The sequence below is a fragment of the Zea mays genome, chromosome 5 (assembly GCF_902167145.1).
Source record: "Zea mays cultivar B73 chromosome 5, Zm-B73-REFERENCE-NAM-5.0, whole genome shotgun sequence".
NCBI lineage: Eukaryota > Viridiplantae > Streptophyta > Magnoliopsida > Poales > Poaceae > Zea > Zea mays.
The window spans coordinates 180,819,790-180,840,615 of record NC_050100.1 but is presented as its reverse complement, the minus strand read 5'-3'; the positions used below and the strand labels follow the sequence as shown (position 1 = coordinate 180,840,615).

Here is a 20,826-nt window from a genome sequence, read left to right as displayed (position 1 = left end):
CGAAGGCTAGAAATAGTGTCATGGCAAGTGCTAAGCTCACTAGTTAATTTTTCACATTTTTCTACCTCTAGAGCATAAGCATTTTTAACCTTAACATGTTTTTGTTTTCCTTAATAAGGAAGTCCTCTTGGCTATCCAAGAGTTCATCCTTCTCATGAATAGCACTAATCAATTCATTCAATTTCTCTTTTTGTTGCATGTTAAGATTGGCAAAAAGAGTAAGCAAGTTATCCTCATCATCACTAGAATTATCCTTATCACTAGAAGTTGCATACTTAGTGGAGGATCTTGATTTTACCTTCTTCTTCTTGTCGTCCTTTGCCATGAGGCACTTGTGGCCGACGTTGGGGAAGAGAAGCTCTTTGGTGACAGCGATGTTTGCGGCGTCCTCGTCGGAGGAGGAGTCGGTGGAGCTCTCGTCGGAGTCCCACTCTCGGCAAACATGGGCATCACCGCCCTTCTTCTTGTAGTACCTCTTCTTTTCTCTTCTCTTTCCCTTCTTGTCGTCGCCCCTGTCACTATCACTTGATAATGGACATTTTGCAATAAAATGACTGGGCTTACCACACTTGTAGCAAACCTTCTTGGAACGGGGCTTGTAATCTCTCCCCTTCCTTTGCTTGAGGATTTGGCGAAAGCTTTTGATGATTAAAGCCATCTCCTCGTTGTCGAGCTTGGAGGCATCGATGGGAAGCCTACTTGGTGTAGACTCTTCCTTCTTCTCCTCCGTCGCTTTGAAGGCAACGGGTTGCACCTCGGATGTGGAGGTGGCGCCTCGCTCAATGATTTGTTTGGAGCCTTTGATCATTAGCTTAAAGCTCACAAACTTTCCTATTACTTCCTCGGGAGACATTAGTTTATATCTTGAATCACCATGAATTAATTGAACTTGAGTAGGATTAAGAAATACGAGTGATCTAAGAATAACCTTGACCATTTCATGGTCATCTCATTTGGTGCTCCCGAGGTTGCGCACTTGGTTCGCCAAGGTCTTGAGCCAGTTGTACATTGCTTGTGGCTCCTCCCCTTGGTGAAGCATGAATCGACCGAGCTCCCCCTCGATCGTTTCCCGCTTGGTGATCTTGGTCACCTCGTCTCCTTCGTGCGCGGTCTTGAGCACGTCCCAAATCTCCTTTGCACTCTTCAACCCTTGCACCTTATTATACTCCTCTCGACTTAGAGAGGCGAGGAGTATAGTGGTGGCTTGGGAGTTGAAGTGTTGGATTTGTTCGACCTCCTCCGAATCATAATTCTTGTCCCCCTTCTTCGGTACCTGCGCTCCATACTCAACAATATCCCATATGCTTTTGTGGAGTGAGGTTAGGTGATGCCTCATTTTATCACTCCACATTGAATAATCTTCACCTTCAAACATAGGTGGTTTGCCTAATGGGACGGAAAGTAATAGAGTGCGTTTTGAAATACGAGGGTAGAGAAGAGGCATCTTACTATACTTCTTGCGCTCATGGCGCTTAGAAGTGGCGGATGCCGATTCCGAGCCAGAGGTGGAGGGTGACGAAGAGTCGGTCTCGTAGTAGACCACCTTCTTCATCTTCTTCTTCTTGTCACCCTTCCGTTGGGACTTGATGGAGGAAGAGGATTCCTCCTTCTGCTTGTGGACGGACTCTCTTGAGTGAGTTCCCCCCGAGCTTGCGGACTTGTCGCCGGTCCCAATCTCCCTCATGGCGGATGCTCCCGACATCACTTCGAGCAGTTAGGCTCTAATAAAGTACTGGGCTCTGATACCAATTGAAAGCCGCCTAGAGGGGGTGAATAGGAAAATCTGAAATTTAAGAAGTTTAAGCACAACTACAAGTCGGGGTTAGCGTTAGAAATGTAAACGAGTCCGAAAGAGAGGGTGAAAACAAATCACAAGCAAATAAGAACGGATGACACGGTGATTTGTTTTACCGAGGTTCAGTTCTTGCAAACCTACTCCCCGTTGAGGTGGTCACAAAGACCGGGTCTCTTTCAACCCTTTCCCTCTCTCAAACGGTCACCTAGACCGAGTGAGCTTCTCTTCTCAATCAAACGGGACACTAAGTCCCCACAAGGACCACCACACAATTGGTGTCTCTTGCTTTGATTACAATGATCTTAGGAACAAGAAAGGAGGAAGAAGAAAAGCGATCCAAGCGCAAGAGCTCAAAAGAACACAAAAGTCTCTCTCTCTAGTCACTAATTTGTCTGGAGTGATTCCAGACTTGGGAGAGGATTTGATCTCTTTGTTTGTGTCTTAGAATGAAGTCTAGAGCTCTTGTATGAGGTTTGATGGCTGAAAACTTGGATACATTGAAGTGTGGTGGTTGGGGGTATTTAAAGCCCCAACCACCAAAATGACCGTTGGTGTACGCTGCTGTCGTATGGCGCACCGGACAGTCCGGTGCGCCACCGGACACTGTCCGGTGCGCCACCGGACACTGTCCGGTGCGCCAGCCACGTCACCAGGCCGTTGGGTTCCGGCTGTTGGAGCTTCTGACAACGGGGCCACCGGACAGTCCGGTGGTGCACCGGACAGTCACTGTTCACTGTTTGGTGCGCCTTCTAGCATTTGCTCTGACTTTTGCGCGCGCAGGCGCGCGCTGTAGCGTTTCACTGTAGCGTTGCAGACGACCGTTGGCGCGGACGACCGTTGCTCCGCTTGGCACACCGGACAGTCCGGTGCTACACCGGACAGTCCGGTGAATTATAGCGGAGGGGCCTCCCCGAATTCCCGAAGCTGAACAGTTCAGAGTGATTCTCCCTGGTGCACCGGACACTGTCCGGTGCGCCAGACCAGGGCAGCCTTCGGTTGCTTTGCTCCTTTCTTTTTGAACCCTTTCTTTGAACTTTGTATTGGTTTATTGTGAACCTTTGGCACATGTAGAACTTATAATCTAGAGCAAACTAGTTAGTTCAATTATTTGTGTTGGGCAATTCAACCACCAAAATCAATTAGGAAAAGGTGTAAGCCTATTTCCCTTTCACATAGCTTGTGACATAAGTTATTAATATACCTCTAAAAGGATTAAGATGCCAAAGAGAAAGTTAATTGGGCTAATCATAATAATCAAAGCCTATCATTTATCCCATGTTACCCCTAGTGTGATTTCTATTCTATGCACAATGTCTTATACCCTAGGCTCCAACCATATTGCATCGTGTCAATTCTAGAAATGTAAAAACAGGAATGTAAATTACATAAAAGTGAAGGAGAGATGTAAGTGGATATCACAACTTTTAGGATCAATTTAATATTTTAAAACAAATATGCATGAAATTTGATGTTGATCTTTTTTATATTATGAAACACATTGTAATAACTAAGTTTATTGTATTATGTTGATCTTTTCTTATGTTATCTGCATAAATTGTTTTATATATTATTTGCTCCCTGCAACAAAAAGGTGAAACCATATCTTAATATGTATCAGAATTTTATATCTATCATTTAATAAGATATTTGATAAATTTGTTGTTTAACTTTTACGAATCTTTACAAGCTCAATGCTAAAAACAAGAATAAAATTTTACTTAGCAGATTCTATCTCTTATTTATTCGTCAATCAAAGAAAAAAGAAAAAAGACCAAAAAATGGTATCCGAATAAATATCTATCTTCATCCTTAAGAGAAGAGACAGGAACACGACTGAAAGGACTAAGATGTCCAAGAATGAATGATAAATTAGATTAATCTAAAATTTCTCTCATAATAATTAAATCCTACCAAATACTCCATCCGTTTCGTTTTAGTTGTCGCTGTATAGTGCAAAATTGAACTAAACGGATGGAGTAGGTCACAGAGAAGACCAAACTAGACCTCGATCAGAAACCCCTTCGACCTTTGGTGGACGTGGGTGGGGTTCAAAGACAGCAAGCAGGCGTGACATTTAATTAAAACAAGACCTAATGTTGTGGTATCGGTTTGTATCGCTCCATGCCCAGCCTATCAACCATCCCTCGTTGCGCTATCACTGCACTATCATGTCATTTTCTCAAGGAAAACTCTCGGTTAGCTAGCTACCTCAATGTAGTGTCGGGTTGAACTGATGCTTTTGTGGACTCGTTGCTTTGACTTAGCCCGCCAAATGAAACACATGGCCCATGAAACGTTCGACAGAAGGCTCAGAAACAGAACTGAGGTTCCTGCGCGAGCGGCGAGCCCATACGGCTAAGCTGATGACGTAGTATCACTCCGCCACAGTCGCTACTAATACCAATACCACACTGTCCAGACAGCATGGCCTATCTGAGCATATAAACATTACTGTGAAGATTTAGACAAGTTGTTACAGGCTGTGACGAAAAGCATTAGTACTGGTGGTCCGGTACAACCTTCTGAACCTTGGATGAAATTAGCGACTCTGAGCTTGTTTTGATTTTTGATCCACGCTGGTATACATAGTTTAATAAATACTGCTCTATTTTAACTATAAATAAATAAATTATTTTGACTTTTTGCATACACCAACTTTATCATTATATATTTATGTATAACATTTTAGTACATAAATCTTATTTTTATTTTAATACTCCCTCTGTACTAAAATAGTAGCCGTTTTAGACTAAACACACATTCATTAATAAATCTACAAATATTGTATCTATATATGTCTATATTATTCATCATTCATTTGAATGTAGACAGAAAAAAGAGGATTAGAAAAATTTTTATTTTAAAACGGATGGAGTATTTTTTTTACCAAGACGGCATATATGATATCTTTCTATTCCAAACTAAATACTATTCTGATTTTTCAATACAATAGATTGCTATGAATTAAGCATAGCTCGGTTAGTTATCTTTTAACTTGCCGACTGAGTTTAAATCCCTTCCACCTGAGTTTTAGATCACTGATTTTATGTGAGTGCTCTATTTTCTGGACCTATATTAAATATAACATAGCCTGTTTGAAACGGATTATATGCAGCTTCTGGCGGGAAAAAGCTATAATGGACCTATATTAAATATAACATAGCCTGTTTGAAACGGATTATCTTTTAACTTTGCACGAAGAAATGAAGAGGGACAACCAAAAAATTCGTGGCACATAAAGTATTAGAAACTTCTATAATGGCTAAAGGTAAAATTCTCCACATTCTATGCTTTTTAGTGGGTGAAGGAAAGGGCAGCGAAAAGCCACACCATTCGATCACAACTCCATCAGGACAGCCACACCAAGGCGATAAAGTCGTAAAACTCAAACATAGTACAATATGACGACAAACTCCGTGTATATCATTACTGGCCATCTTGAAACCTACCGTTCATTATTAGGCTCATTACTCACTAGGTATATGCCCGTGCGTTACCACGGAAGTAAAAAAATAGTGTAAAACATAGATATGATGCAAAATCCATGTAGCACATATGAAGTTCAAGCTGAATGCCCGTGCGTTGCAACGAAAATATATAATACAAACAATAACTATCTCCAACAACTTAAAATCTTCGTTTTCATATTTAAACTCCACTTTATAAACAGTGCAGTTTACAGTACAAAATAGTGTTTTAAATGACTATGGATAGTACAAAATAGTGTTTTGAATGACTATGAATAAACTGCCGGATACTGTGCTAAAGAACAAGTCTGCACGCGTTCGCATTTGGTTGATTATTCGTTTGTTCGGTAGTTGACTGTCAATTCTCTAGAACAATTTCAGTTTGTTGAAATCAATTTGTAGCGCGGTAGTTGGTAGAGTACACCATATGTAGCCATGTAGGTTCATGATCGACAAATCCACTCACGTGGCAGTATATATTGTCCGGTGAGATGGGGTGGCATCTGTCTGGTTCACAGCTCAAATACTGTGAGAATAAAAAATTAAGTTGAGATGTACACCATCACCAGTTCAGACCATATAAAAATTCAAACAATGTACAATCTAATCACGGTTGCAACTCAGCTGAGTCAGACTAACTGAACAGTATGCAAGGATGTTAACTGCTGATACCAAGGAATTCAGTGAAGCTTGGATACTTTGGTTCCCAACCGATCTCAACCCGAGTTTTTGAATTCTCCATTCTCTTCCCTAATGGACCGTCAGTACCTGGAGTTAAAACACACTTCGGGTTAATTAAGCTATATGCTATTGCCTGTGCACTCAAGAATATGAAAGAATCAAAGAACCATAGCAGGTCGTACAAGACTAACCGGTAAAGCCTCCAAACTTCGTGTCAAATTTTCCACTATTGTTAACAACATCCATAATTTCTTGCCTATAAAGTTTTTTTCCTTTTAAATTAGGCAAACCGAAAGAGTAACTCTGCACAGCAAAACTGACTACAAAACAAAGAAACCGATATGAACAAGGTCAGCAGTTACCTGGAAAGGGGCTTGTTGTCACAGCCCAGAAATATTCGACTCCGCAGTCCCTTTTTCATGATTGCTACTGCAAGGGAGGCAGCATCCTGGCAACAATATTATATGTATAATCACAACTAATAATATAGTGTTGGTTGAGGAACAAGCTATACTCACACCAGTCCATGTGATTGACATGGTAAGGACCTTAAGAATATGTAAAGACATCAACAGCTCTATAGGGAACCAAAGCATTCACGGGCATGCTAGGATCACATCGAACAATACTATGGTAAAACTAACATATCTGTAAAATAACTGACATGTCACACACTCAAGTATGTTGAAGTGATACAGGAGTGTGAGTCCAGGGCTAATGCCTCTTCCTCTTCTTGCTGTTCTTCAGGTGCTTCTTTCGGTTTCCGCTCTTGCCATGCGACTTGCTTGAACCGCCATCATCTTCCTTGTATCCTCCCAACAACATGTTCATCCCAAGGTCGAAACTGTCAGTTAAGCCTCCTAGCCTGTTGTCGGGATCAGATATCAGATGGTGGTGTAAGTTGGATATTAAGACAAGCTGAAAATCCCAACAGGGAAACCAAGTGCTATCAAAGGCGCCTTGTGTATTTACACAGACAATAAGCAACAAATTATAAACTATCTGAACATACCCATGAAGTTGTCTCCTTATGCGATTCTCGATAAGGACCAGTAGCAACAATGCTTATACATAATAATAGATACGCGCACATATAACCAGAACCAGTTTAAAGGAAGTAGACAGATAACTAAAATGGAACACCTAACAAAGCTCAGCCATTTTCTGAAGCATTGTCATTGGCTCAAAAATTATGACTGGAAGTGTCACAAGTGATGTAACATCTGATCCTATGTACTTGTGCATCATCTTGCAATAGCTATCACGATCCTGCAAATTAACCACACAAGGTTGTTAAAATAGTGATCCTGAATCGGACCAGAACTTCAAGTATACGATCGTAAAACTACTATGACCTTAAAACCATAGATTCTACTAAACAGAATCGAACCAGAGCCTAAATCTGGCGCCTTAGACCACTCGGCCAAACTGTCTTAGGTGTTTAAATTTATATAGGAGTTTATATATGCATTAATGTAAGCTAACAAAAGTACATATTCCAATTCGCCCCTATCGTTGTTGGAGTATTGAGAGATTTTTTTTCTCCCATAGATATGAATATATAGAAAATGTAGCAGCTTCATGTATGGGGTATGTTTCTCTGTCTATGTTTCTGTGCGAAAACCCGTTAAAGACTCATTTAATAAAAATATTTGTTCGTGTTGTTTTATTTATTCAAATTTGATCCATGTATTCAACACTAAATTTTTTGTTTGATGTTATGAATGGCTGTGTTTGTTTTGTTCGTTGCCTAAATTATCACACTTTTGTCTAATATGTTATGAATGACTATGGGTATATTTTATTTATCGAATTTGTGCCACACTTTACGTCAGCACCCGCCCTTTGGGTCTAGGTGATCAACAATTGAAAATAATTAAATAAAAGCACCATAAATAGCAAAGAAACACATAAAATTATTTTGAAGCACACCCCATATAATTATTTAGAAACACACAATACATATTGCAATATCAATTCATATTTGGAAGAAACTCATCATTTTAACCCACACTCAATAGATATGAAACCTGTGGACACGTAATGTCATCCCTATTTTTTGGGTAAGCATGAATTTTCCGTTGCCGTGACTAAGATTGTATCCAATAAATTACTCATTTGGTCACTCAAAACACAGTTGATATTTTAGGTATTCGTAGAAAAAAATTAAAATAGAAGATAAGAGGAGTAAGTTGTTGGAGATAGTCTAAACAAAATCACTCCTCCGAACCGTCCTTACCAAGTTTGGATACAGAGCAGAAATTTCCCTTTTGCCATGAAAAGGGAAGGTGGAGGTTAAAAAGGGACAAAAATCTATTTAAAAAGGGCCCATCCGGGTTCGAACCGGAGACCTATTGATCTGCAGTCAATTGCTCTACCACTGAGCTATGAACCCTTAGATGTGTTGTTTAATTATGCAGGTTGTGAAAATTATAATAATACATTACGCAGTTTACTTGTCTCCTTCCGCAACAAATCTTAGGCATGCAAAGGACGAGCTTTTCAAAGACACGTACTGTCGGATTCCGACAGGATAATCTAGGAAGCAGAAGCACAAACTACAGGATAACATTAACAAATCTCAGCATGTTCTTGTTGCTGCTACCTCGCCTCATCTGCAACTATCCAGTCCATGCCAGCAGACACTGAATATCGACACGAATCCAACAGCCTAATTACAGATTACAACCTCTGACCTACCAGGTTGTGGCAGGGAGATCAATGGATCAGCGCTACCATACATTAGGTGAAGGAAAGACATGTATATGCACAGGACAAACAACGATTGCTTCCTTCTCCTTACATAAATCCCAGCTGGGTGAGGTCATCGTCTGGGATTTCCAGGGCGCCAGAAAGATCAATGTCTTGCAACGAGTCGTCAAGGCCATCCGTAAACCACGAGCTGATATCGTTGCCCTGCCCGTCAAGCCCTTCCGGGACGTCCAATATGTCATCTAACCCAGGCAACACTGGCAGTCCAGTGTCCACGGTAAGCCGCTGGGCAGCGCTGCTGGAAGCACCCCTAGTCATGTAATAAGAAAACAGATTTTTATTAGTCAATTATGTAGTGAGACTGCATTTCAGAGTATAGCCTTCAATATCCATGTTCATGGCAAATTATATTTGTCAAAAGGTGCAATACTTAAACCAAGTTATCGATCTCAATATCTCACAAATTATTTGGCAACAAACTTTGTCAAACCTACTTTTGCAATGGCATCACTAAATCCATGCTGCCTTAGCTGGGGCCCTTCAAACTGCACAATTATGGGAGTGTATCAAGAATACCATTAGGGTATGGCACATGAATCATGTTTCGTCTACCGCTTGTGGTAATTCCATCACACTTACGATCAATGCAGGTGGAATGCAAACAATTAGAGAAATTATTGAGATGTAAGCATACACGTTGGTGCTATCCATGTCAGTCTGCAATGCCAGAAGCGATTAGAACGACAGTTAAGGCAAAAACAACAACCTGTTGCATAACAAAGCAAATCATAACGAGCTAAGAGATTAAAACAGAAGAAGCACAAACCATAGCTTTCTTGGAATAAATGCTCCTGTAAGTGAATGAGATGTTTGATATCATGGCATTGATGAAGCCAGTCTAGTTGAATGAAAGCTCAGTAAGGGATGCCATTGAAACACCTGGAAATTTCATGAGAGGATGAGCAAGGAGGGTTATGTCTAATTAACTTGTAGCGGATTATTAGAATATAAAGCAAGGTACAATTCGAAAAGTACGTGTTATTTAGCCCAGTGGAGAAGATAGCAGTAGTAATGGGGGTAATAAAGAAAGGGAAGTGCACCATCAGATATGACTTCATCAGATCATGCACTCTCAATACACTGTACCTACCTTGCCACCGACACTCTATAACTTGCAACTTAGCTAGAGCATTAGGATGAGAGGATCGATTTGAGAATTACCAAGGACCACAGGGGCAAGAGAAAGCCACAGAGAGAAGGGAACTTGTTGTCTAAGGATAAACTGAGTAGCAGCTGCGCTGAAGAAGGGCTCCAGATCTGCATCGCAAGTATGTAACATAAAAAAGGGGGCAACAAGAACATCGAAATATAAATGGGAAGAAAAGAAAAGAGGCTATATATATTTTGCAGAGAGGCTACCAATACAAATATTATATAGAGGGCGTTGCAGTTGATTTTTCATAGCTTGACAGCAGTCACCATTTTTGGCTCAGCAGATGGTAATGCCTCGTCTCTAGCTGCTGCTGACGGGGTGATACTGGGATAGTCGTAGCTTTGTAGGAATCCTCCTTAGAATGTATAGGACAAGAGATGAAGGGAGAATCTCCACAAGCTGCAGAAAAGATGGTAAGAACAGTGGAACATCAGAGTTATAGTAAGTATCAATTCGAAGTTGCCACACTGGAGCAGGAGACTTAATTTCGTGCTTTGCAAACTTCATACATACCAGGTAATAGAACAAATTCAGAACTGGATGGTCAAGAACATCGAGGTCAGCTTCCTCGTCAAATGCATTGAAGCACATCTGCAAGAAATGACATTGCAAATTTCGTGAACGAAATGTAAGAGCTAAACCTGCACAACTTCCAGTGGACAGAAACCCTTACCATTATGCATCGTGCCGAGAAACAACAGAAACATATGGTGGCAACTCTGCCGACTTCTCTCAGCTTTTGTTGCCTCCCTTTTGACTCTATAGGAAAATATTTTAGCATGATGAAAAGCCTGAACAAACAAGAAATGTAAGTGCATACTGCATATTTGGATGTAGTGCGGTAGCTAGATCAAACCCTGAACTTAATGCATATCACTAAGTACTAACGTAACACTTTTTTAGATTTATACTTCTGAGAGCACCTAGAGGGGGGGTGAATAGGTGATCCTGTAAAACTTGAACTTAATGCCACAAAAACTTGGTTTAAGCGTTAGCACAGTAATGCCAAGTGGTTGGAGAAGAGTCTTAGCGAGTCACAATAACCACAAGAGAATCAACACAGATGGACACAGTGGTTTATTCCGTGGTTCGGCCAAGTACAAAACTTGCCTACTCCACGTTGTGGCGTCCCAACGGACGAGAGTTGCACTCAACTCCTCTCAAGTGATCCAATGATCAACTTGAATACCACGGTGTTTTGCTTTTCTTTTCTTATCCCGTTCGCGAGGAATCTCCACAACTTGGAGCCTCTCGCCCTTACACTTTGATGTTCACAAAGAAGCACGGAGTAAGGGAGGGATGAGCAACTCACACAAGACACAAAGATCACAGCAAATACGCACACACAAGACCCAGACTTGAGCTCAAGAGACTATCACAAGTTTCACACTAGAACGGAGCTCAAATCACTAAGAATGTCGAACAAGTGCGCAAGAATGGAGTGTGAGTGATTAACAATGCTCAAGGAATGCTTGGTATACTCCTTCATGCGCCTAGGGGTCCCTTTTATAGCCCCAAGGCAGCTAGGAGTCGTTGAGAGCAATCCGGGAAGGCAATTCTTGCCTTCTGTCGCCTGGCGCACCAGACAGTCCGGTGCACCACCGGACACTGTCCGGTGCGGATTTCCTTCCTTATTTGGCGAAGCCGACCGTTGGCAGGCTTGGAGCCGTTGGCGCACCGGACACTGTCCGGTGCACACCGGACAGTCCGGTGCCCCCTACTAGCCGTTGGCTCGGCCACGTGTCCCGCGCGGATCGCGCGGCCGACCGTTGGCCCGGCCGACTGTTGGCTCACCGAACAGTCCGGTGAATTATAGCCGTACGCCGTTAATTTCTTCCCGAGAGCAGCAAGTTTGCCTGGGGCACCGGACACTGTCCGGTGCACCACCGGACAGTCCGGTGCACCCAGACATAGCTGACCTTGGCTGAACAAATCCATTTCTTCTCCAATTCGATTTCTCTTGTTTCCAGTACTTAGACACAATACATTAGTCTCTAAAACAATGTACTAAGTCTGAGAAACATACCTTTATACTTGATTTGTACTTTGTCCACCATTTGACACTTAGGTACTTGTATTGGACACTAAATCACCAAAACACTTAGAAATGGCCCAAGGGCACATTTCCCTTTCAATCTCCCCCTTTTTGGTGATTTATGCCAACACAACATAAAGCAAGTAGAACAAGTGCAAAATCAATTCAAATACAAACTCAAATTTGTTTTGACTCAAATTTGGCATATATGGATCATTCTTTGCCACCACTTGGTTTGTTTTTGCAAATCGACCTCAATTTCCTATCTCTAAGTCAAACACACATGTTAAAACATAAAGAGAGATATTTCATGAGAAATTGATCAAGGATTCAAAAACTCCCCCTTTTTCCCATAATTAAGCCATTCTCCCCACAAGAGGCCAACTTTTGACAATAAGAGTCAAACAAGAGTATTTTGACAAACAAAAACTCTAACTCTACTTTTTCAAAATTCTCAACTTACAAGTGGTAGCTGATCCATTTATTGCTTTGGCCTTATTTTCTCCCCCTTTGGCATCAAGCACCAAAACGGGATCAATTTTGGCCCTTTAACCCCATTGCCTCACCAAAATCTTCAACTAAGAGTAAAAAGGCAATAAGAGTACAAAGATGAACTTGGAAGAAGTTACTCTTTCATCGGAGTGCAGTGGAAGTCTTGCATGGTCCAAGTCCACCTTTTCCCTTTCAATCCACCTTCGAGACTAAATCAGGCAAACTTAAGCACACAGTTAGTCTCAAAGGGTCAAGTTGTAGCACATCTCCCCCTAAATTTGTGCATCACTTGCAAAGGACTTGTGAGGTCCGGGGAGTGCATGTACAACTTGAGCACCATAAATAAACAACACAATGCAAAAGAAACATGATCAAAGGCATAAACATATGTATGCTATAAATCAATCCAAGTTCCACGAATCTAAGACATTGAGCTCACTACACAACTTGCAAAAGGTCTGCTCATCTAAAGGCTTGGTGAAGATATCGGCTAGCTGGTTCTCGGAGCTAACATGAAACACTTCGATATCTCCCTTTTGCTGGTGGTCTCTCAAAAAGTGATGTCGGATGTCTATGTGCTTTGTGCGGCTGTGTTCAACAGAATTATCCGCCATGCGGATAGCACTCTCATTATCACATACGAGTGGGACTTTGCTCAAATTGTAGCCAAAGTCCCTGAGGGTTTGCCTCATCCAAAGTAGTTGCGCGCAACACTGTCCTGCGGCAACGTACTCGGCCTCAGCGGTGGATAGGGCAACGGAGGTTTGTTTCTTAGAACTCCATGACACCAGGGACCTTCCTAAGAATTGGCACGTCCCTGCTGTACTCTTCCTATCGACCTTACATCCAGCATAGTCGGAGTCTGAATATCCAATCAAGTCAAAGGTAGACCCCTGTGGATACCAGATCCCGAAGCAAGGCGTAGCGACTAAATATCTAAGAATTCGCTTCACAGCCACTAAGTGACACTCCTTAGGATCGGATTGAAAACGAGCACACATGCATACACTAAGCATAATATCCGGTCTACTAGCACATAAATAAAGTAAAGACCTTATCATAGACCGGTATGCCTTTTGATCAACGGACTTACCTCCTTTGTTGAGGTCGGTGTGTCCGTCGGTTCCCATCGGAGTCTTTGCGGGCTTGGCATCCTTCATCCCAAAATGCTTGATCAAGTCTTGCGTGTACTTCGTTTGGGAGATGAAGGTCCCATCCTTGAGTTGCCTTACTTGGAACCCAAGGAAATAGCTTAACTCGCCCATCATCGACATCTCAAACTTTTGAGTCATCACCCTGCTAAACTCTTCACAAGACTTTTGGTTAGTAGAACCAAATATTATGTCCTCGACATAAATTTGGCACACAAAAAGATCACCATCACATGTCTTAGTAAAAAGAGTTGGATCGGCTTTCCCAACCTTGAAATCATTAGCAATTAAAAAGTCTCTAAGGCATTCATACCATGCTCTTGGGGCTTGCTTAAGTCCATAGTGCGCCTTAGAGAGCTTACACACATGGTCGGGGTACCGTTCATCCTCAAAGCCAGGGGGTTGCTCCACGTACACCTCCTCCTTGATTGGCCCGTTGAGGAAAGCGCTCTTTACATCCATTTGGAACAACCTAAAAGAATGGTGAGCGGCATATGCTAGCAAAATACGAATGGACTCTAGCCTAGCCACAGGAGCAAAAGTCTCCTCAAAGTCCAAACCTGCGACTTGGGCATAACCTTTTGCCACAAGTCGAGCCTTGTTCCTTGTCACCACCCCATCCTCGTCTTGTTTGTTGCGGAACACCCACTTGGTTCCCACAACATTTTGCTTAGGACGAGGCACCAGTGTCCAAACTTCATTCCTCTTGAAGTTGTTGAGCTCCTCCTGCATGGCCAACACCCAGTCCGGATCTAGCAAGGCCTCTTCTACCCTGAAAGGCTCAATAGAAGAGACAAAGGAGTAATGCTCACAAAAATTAACTAATCGAGATAGAGTAGTTACTCCCTTGCTGATATCACCCAAAATTTGGTCGACGGGATGATCCCTTTGAATCATTGCTCGAATTTGGGTTGGAGGTGCCGGTTGTGCTTCTTCCTTCATTACATGATCATCTTGTGCTCCCCCTTGATCACACGCCTCATGTTCATCATCTTGAGTTGGGGGTTGCACCATTGTTGAGGAAGAAGGTTGATCTTGCTCATCTTGTTCCTGTGGCCGCACATCTCCAATCGCCATGGTGCGTATTGCGGTCGTTGGAACTTCTTCTTCATCTACATCATCACAATCAACAACTTGCTCTCTTGGAGAGCCATTAGTCTCATCAAATACAACGTCGCTAGAGACTTCAACAAAACCCGATGATTTGTTGAAGACTCTATACTCCTTTGTATTTGAGTCATAACCTAACAAAAACCCTTCTACGGCTTTGGGAGCAAATTTGGAATTCCTACCCTTCTTCACTAGAATGTAGCATTTACTCCCAAAAACTCGAAAATACGAAACATTGGGTTTGTTACCGGTTAGTAGCTCATACGACGTCTTCTTGAGGAGGCGGTGAAGGTAGACCCGGTTGATGGCGTGGCAAGCCGTGTTCACGGCTTCCGACCAAAACCGCTCGGGGGTCTTGAACTCTCCAAGCATAGTCCTCGCCATATCGATGAGTGTCCTGTTCTTTCTCTCTACCACACCATTTTGCTGTGGTGTGTAGGGAGCGGAGAACTCGTGCTTGATCCCCTCCTCCTCAAGGAACTCCTCCACTTGAAGGTTCTTGAACTCGGACCCGTTGTTGCTCCTTATCTTCTTCACTTTGAGTTCAAACTCATTTTGAGCTCTCCTGAGGAAGCGCTTGAGGGTCCCTTGGGTTTCAGATTTATCTTCCTCCTATACTTAGATAGGTGACGGGTCCGAAAAGGTCCATATGAAGCATCTCCAAGGGTCTTGATGTGGTCATCACATTTTTGGTGTGATGAGAGCCTCCCACCTGTTTGCCTAACCCTTTTACCTTGCCTTGATTCCCATCACCAAATATTATTGAATCTTGGGAATCCTTGTTTTTGACGTAGGAGGTGAACATCTTCTTCTCCCCTGTCATATAGTTTGTGCATCCGCTGTCGATAATCCAGCTTGAACCCCCGGATGCATAAACCTGCAAGGCAAATTTAGGCTTGGGTCTTAGGTACCCAACTCTTGTTGGGTCCTACAAGGTTAGTCACAATGGTTTTAGGGACCCAAATGCAAGTTTTATCTCCCTTGCATCTTGCCCCTAATCTTCTAGCAATTACCTTCCTATCATTTCTACAAATGGCAAATGAAGCATTGCAAGCATGATATATTGTAGAAGGTTCATTAATTTTCCTAGGAACATTAACACCATTTCTCCTAGGCATGTGATTAATAGCATTTCTCCTAGCTACATTTCTACCATGCATATAGGAAGAACTAGAAGCAAACATAGCATATGAATCATAAACATGTGAGTCAAAAGCATCATAACTTCTATTTGCATGTCTCTTATCATGATACATAAAAGCATGGTTCCTTTTAGCACTACTAGCCATAGGGGCCTTCCCTTTCTCCTTGGCGGGGATGGGAGCCTTATGGCTTGTTAAGTCCTTGGCTTCCCTCTTGAAACCAAGTCCATCCTTAATTGAGGGGTGTCTACCAATCGTGTAGGCATCCCTTGCAAATTTTAACTTATCAAATTCGCTTTTGCTAGTCTTAAGTTGGGCATTAAGACTAGCTACTTCATCATTCAATTTAGAAATTGTAACAAGGTGTTCACTACAAGCATCAATGTCAAAATCTTTACACCTATTGCAAATCGTAACATGTTCTACACAAGAGTTAGATTTACTAGCTATCTCTAACTTAGCATTCAAATCATCATTTATGCTCCTTAAGCTAGAAATTGTCTCATGGCAAGAAGATAGTTCACAAGAAAGCATTTCATTTCTTTTAACTTCTAAAGCATGAGATTTTTGTGCCTCTACAAATTTGTCATGCTCTTCATATAAAAGGTCCTCTTGTTTCTCTAAAAGTCTATCCTTTTCATTCAAGGCATCAATCAATTCATTGATCTTATCTATTTTAGTTCTATCCAATCCCTTGAACAAACTAGAGTAATCTATTTCTTCATCACTAGACTCATCATCACTAGAAGAATCATAAGTGCTAGTGTTACGAGCGCTTACCTTCTTTTCCCTTGCCATGAGGCAAGTGTGATGCTCGTTGGGGAAGAGGGATGACTTGTTGAAGGCAGTGGCGGCGAGTCCTTCGTTGTCGGAGTCGGACGACGAACAATCTGAGTCCCACTCCTTGCCAAGATGTGCCTCGCCTTTTGCCTTCTTATAGTTCTTCTTCTTCTCCCTCTTGTTCCCTTGTTCCTGGTCACTATCATTGTCGGGACAGTTAGCAATAAAATGACCAACCTTACCACATTTGAAGCATGAGCGCTTCCCCTTTGTCTTGGTCTTGCTTGGCTGCCCCTTGCGACCCTTTAGCGCCGTCATGAAGCGTTTGATGATGAGGGCCATCTCTTCATCATTGAGCCCGGCCGCCTCGACTTGCGCCACCTTGCTAGGTAGCGCCTCCTTACTCCTCGTTGCCTTGAGAGCAATGGGTTGAGGCTCATGGATTGGACCGTTCAACGCGTCGTCGACATATCTTGCCTCCTTGATCATCATTCGCCCGCTTACAAATTTCCCAAGAACTTCTTCGGGCGACATCTTGGTGTACCTAAGATTTTCACGGATATTGTTCACCAAATGTGGATCAAGTACAGTAAAGGACCTTAGCATTAGACGAACGACGTCGTGGTCCGTCCATCGTGTGCTTCCGTAGCTCCTTATCTTGTTGATGAGGGTCTTGAGCCGCTTGTATGTTTGGGTTGGCTCCTCTCCCCTAATCATTGCGAATCTTCCAAGCTCGCCCTCCACCAACTCCATTTTGGTGAGTAAGGTGACGTCGTTCCCCTCATGTGAGATCCTGAGGGTGTCCCAGATCTGCTTGGCATTGTCCAAGCCGCTCACCTTATGATACTCGTCCCTGCACAAAGAGGCTAACAACACAGTAGTAGCTTGTGCATTTCTATGAATCTGTTCATTGATAAACATAGGACTATCCGAGCTATCAAATTTCATTCCACTTTCCACAATCTCCCATATGCTCGGATGGAGAGAAAACAGGTGACTACGCATTTTGTGGCTCCAAAATCCGTAGTCCTCTCCATCAAAGTGAGGAGGTTTGCCAAGTGGAATGGAGAGCAAATGAGCATTTGTACTTTGCGGAATACGAGAGTAGTCAAAAGAAAAGTTCGAATTAACCGGTTTCCTTCTCTCGTAGTCGTTGTCGTCGTTGTCCTTTTGGGAAGAAGTGGACTCATCGCTGTCATCGTAGTAGACGATCTCCTTGATGCGTCTTGTCTTCTTCTTCTTCCCATCTTTGCGTTTGTGGCCCGAGCCCGAGTTGGTAGGCTTGTCATCCTTGGGCTCGTTGACGAATGACTCCTTCTCCTTGTCATTGATCACAATCCCCTTGCCCTTAGGATCCATCTCTTCGGGCGGTTAGTCCCTTTCTTGAAGAGATCTCCTCTGATACCAATTGAGAGCACCTAGAGGGGGGGTGAATAGGTGATCCTGTAAAACTTGAACTTAATGCCACAAAAACTTGGTTTAAGCGTTAGCACAGTAATGCCAAGTGGCTGGAGAAGAGTCTTAGCGAGTCACAATAACCACAAGAGAATCAACACAGATGGACACAGTGGTTTATTCCGTGGTTCGGCCAAGTACAAAACTTGCCTACTCCACGTTGTGGTGTCCCAACGGACGAGAGTTGCACTCAACTCCTCTCAAGTGATCCAATGATCAACTTGAATACCACGATGTTTTGCTTTTCTTTTCTTGTCCCGTTCGCGAGGAATCTCCACAACTTGGAGCCTCTCGCCCTTACACTTTGATGATCACAAAGAAGCACGGAGTAAGGGAGGGATGAGCAACTCACACAAGACACAAAGATCACAGCAAATACGCACACACAAGACCCAGACTTGAGCTCAAGAGACTATCACGAGTTTCACACTAGAACGGAGCTCAAATCACTAAGAATGTCGAACAAGTGCGCAAGAATGGAGTGTGAGTGATTGACAATGATCAAAGGATGCTTGGTATTCTCCTCCATGTGCCTAGGGGTCCCTTTTATAGCCCCAAGGCAGCTAGGAGCCGTTGAGAGCAATCCGGGAAGGCAATTCTTGCCTTCTGTCGCCTGGCGCATCGGACAGTCCGGTGCACCAACGGACACTGTCCGGTGCGGATTTCCTTCCTTATTTGGCGAAGCCGACCGTTGGCAGGCTTGGAGCCGTTGGCGCACCGGACACTGTCCGGTGCACACCGGACAGTCCGGTGCCCCTACTAGCCGTTGGCTCGGCCACGTGTCCCGCGCGGATCGCGCGGCCGACCGTTGGCTCACCGGACACTGTCCGGTGCACACCGGACAGTCCGGTGAATTATAGTCGTACGCCGTTAATTTCTTCCCGAGAGTAGCAAGTTTGCCTAAGCCAGCCTGGGGCACCGGACACTGTCCGGTGCACCACCGGACAGTCCGGTGCACCCAAACAGAGCTGACCTTGGCTGAACAAATCCATTTCTTCTCCAATTCGATTTCTCCTGTTTCCAGTACTTAGACACAATACATTAGTCTCTAAAACAATGTACTAAGTCTGAGAAACATACCTTTATACTTGATTTGTACTTTGTCCACCATTTGACACTTAGGTACTTGTATTGGACACTAAATCACCAAAACACTTAGAAATGGCCCAAGGGCACATTTCCCTTTCAACTTCTGCGGTACATGTTTTGCAGACAACCTAGTCAATGCAATTGGCTAACAAAAAGATAAAATAAAAAATCCATGCATTGTTGTTCATGAATTTATTAAAGAAGCATTGAGTAGTATTCATGATCTTGCCTTCCTCCATAGATCAGAAAACCCAAGGCAGTGAAAAAAGAAAGACCAGTAATCATGAACTGCCAGATAGTAATAACTTATAAAATTGCTTACCTTAGAAAAACGACCACACCTGAATACCTACCTACCAGTTACAGGAAGGTGCGCTGTTGTTTACCTTTCCACGATAGACCACTGCGTCAGTCTTCTCAACAACTTCACAGCACAGGAGCTGCATACCTACCTACCAGTTACAGGAAGACCAGTAATCATGTGTTGGTAAACCAAACCGCTAATCAGCTGAAAGATTTTATGCATTTGATGGTTTCTATCAGGGCAAAAAGAACTTACCCCTGATACTGTTTTCAACTGAGGGATGTTTCAAGACGACAACATCCAGCGTGATTTTGACTCCCTGCTTTTGCTTGTCAGGTGGATGATCTGGAAAGAAAGGAACACGAGCATGTTTGGCGGCTCAAGCACCACGCCTACAGAACTAAACACATCTGATGGTTCTCTTATGAGTACACCTGATTGTTGCTCAGGGCTAGGGTCCTTTTCAGAAATGTCGCAAATGTGCTACGTGTAATATAAACTGCTGTAAACGTTGATGTGTACCCTTAACTCGGTAATCCGGTGATTAGAGTTTTGACTTCTGAGGTTTGTATTTCATTCTACTTCTTATCTTAATGAAAAAACATGCCACAATAGTAAGTCAGAGCTAAACATATGCCCAGCTGACATGTCTCAGAAACCAAGTGAGGAATAAAGAGCTCATTCAGTTTTTGTAATATGTGACCGATTCTCATGCAGTATCAAGTGATGTAGGTGTTAGTAGACGTTCAAATACTTGGATCTATTGATTCTAAACTGGAAAAAAAGACAGGCCAGGCCAAATTAGATAATTTACCTCCACAGAAGATACTTTTTCAGGAAGCAAACGGTCATTACGGTCACCAATACCTAAGTTTCCATATCGACCCCAACCCCATCCGTAGAGGTCATCGTCTTCAGTTACTGCAACAGTATGTTCGGCACCGGCATCAATCATTTTCACGCAAACACTCTACAAACGTAGAACCATTAGCACAGGACATTGAACAAACACTGACAGTTCTGTTCTAGAAGAAACAAGGTGGTATGGGTGACTGGCCAACGTTCACATCATCATTACTGAGGAACATAATGACAGCACATACATGGTATATCTCATGAGTATAGTAGTTTAGCTAATAGAGTGTTGTGAACCAAATCATAGTTATTAAGATGTGAATCAAAAACTTTGACTTGCTACTCATGATTTACAATTTTACATACATGTTTTATGCATAGCATGTTTGCCTAAGTGCAAAATGGTAGTTTTTTAAGCACAGTAAAGAAGTTAAGAAGCAATCACAAAATATTCTAGTTTTGCTCACCAACTAATCCAGCTTGGAATGACAAAGATAGTACCTTGACAGTTATCTTCAAGCCACTGTAATCAGTATAAAACAATT

The 20,826-nt window shown here is 42.7% G+C and overlaps 1 protein-coding gene, 1 long non-coding RNA gene, 1 other non-coding gene and 1 pseudogene across 3 annotated transcripts; all 4 read right to left on the bottom strand.

Moving 5' to 3' along the window:
- Positions 1-6,125: 6,125 nt before the first annotated feature.
- LOC118472075 (uncharacterized) lies at positions 6,126-7,322 on the bottom strand. Its single transcript, XR_004849610.1, has 3 exons — positions 6,956-7,322; positions 6,306-6,808; positions 6,126-6,199 (listed from the first exon to the last, which is right to left on the bottom strand). It is a non-coding gene; the product is annotated as an uncharacterized lncRNA (long non-coding RNA).
- Positions 7,323-8,266: 944 nt separating this feature from the next.
- Positions 8,267-8,338, bottom strand: TRNAC-GCA (transfer RNA cysteine (anticodon GCA)). The gene has a single exon. It is a non-coding gene; the product is annotated as a tRNA-Cys (tRNA).
- A 781-nt stretch (positions 8,339-9,119) lies between these two features.
- Positions 9,120-10,117, bottom strand: LOC103628720 (triose phosphate/phosphate translocator, chloroplastic-like; annotated as a pseudogene).
- Positions 10,057-10,664, bottom strand: LOC103627341 (tobamovirus multiplication protein 3). Its single transcript, XM_008647645.4, has 3 exons — positions 10,542-10,664; positions 10,382-10,459; positions 10,057-10,267 (listed from the first exon to the last, which is right to left on the bottom strand). Exons 1-3 carry the CDS (start codon positions 10,647-10,649, stop codon positions 10,169-10,171), a joined length of 285 nt encoding a protein of 94 aa, XP_008645867.1. The 5' UTR covers positions 10,650-10,664; the 3' UTR covers positions 10,057-10,168.
- Between the last annotated feature and the right edge of the window lie 10,162 nt (positions 10,665-20,826).

Excerpts from the sequence above, each read along its gene's own strand:
- LOC103627341 (XM_008647645.4), bottom strand. The coding sequence starts at position 10,649 with ATGCTAAAATATTTTCCTATAGAGTCAAAAGGGAGGCAACAAAAGCTG. Across the intron at positions 10,460-10,541 it reads TCTCGGCACGATGCATAATG|ATGTGCTTCAATGCATTTGA; the intron begins GTAAGGGTTTCT and ends CATTTCTTGCAG. Across the intron at positions 10,268-10,381 it reads TGAATTTGTTCTATTACCTG|CTTGTGGAGATTCTCCCTTC; the intron begins GTATGTATGAAG and ends TCTTTTCTGCAG.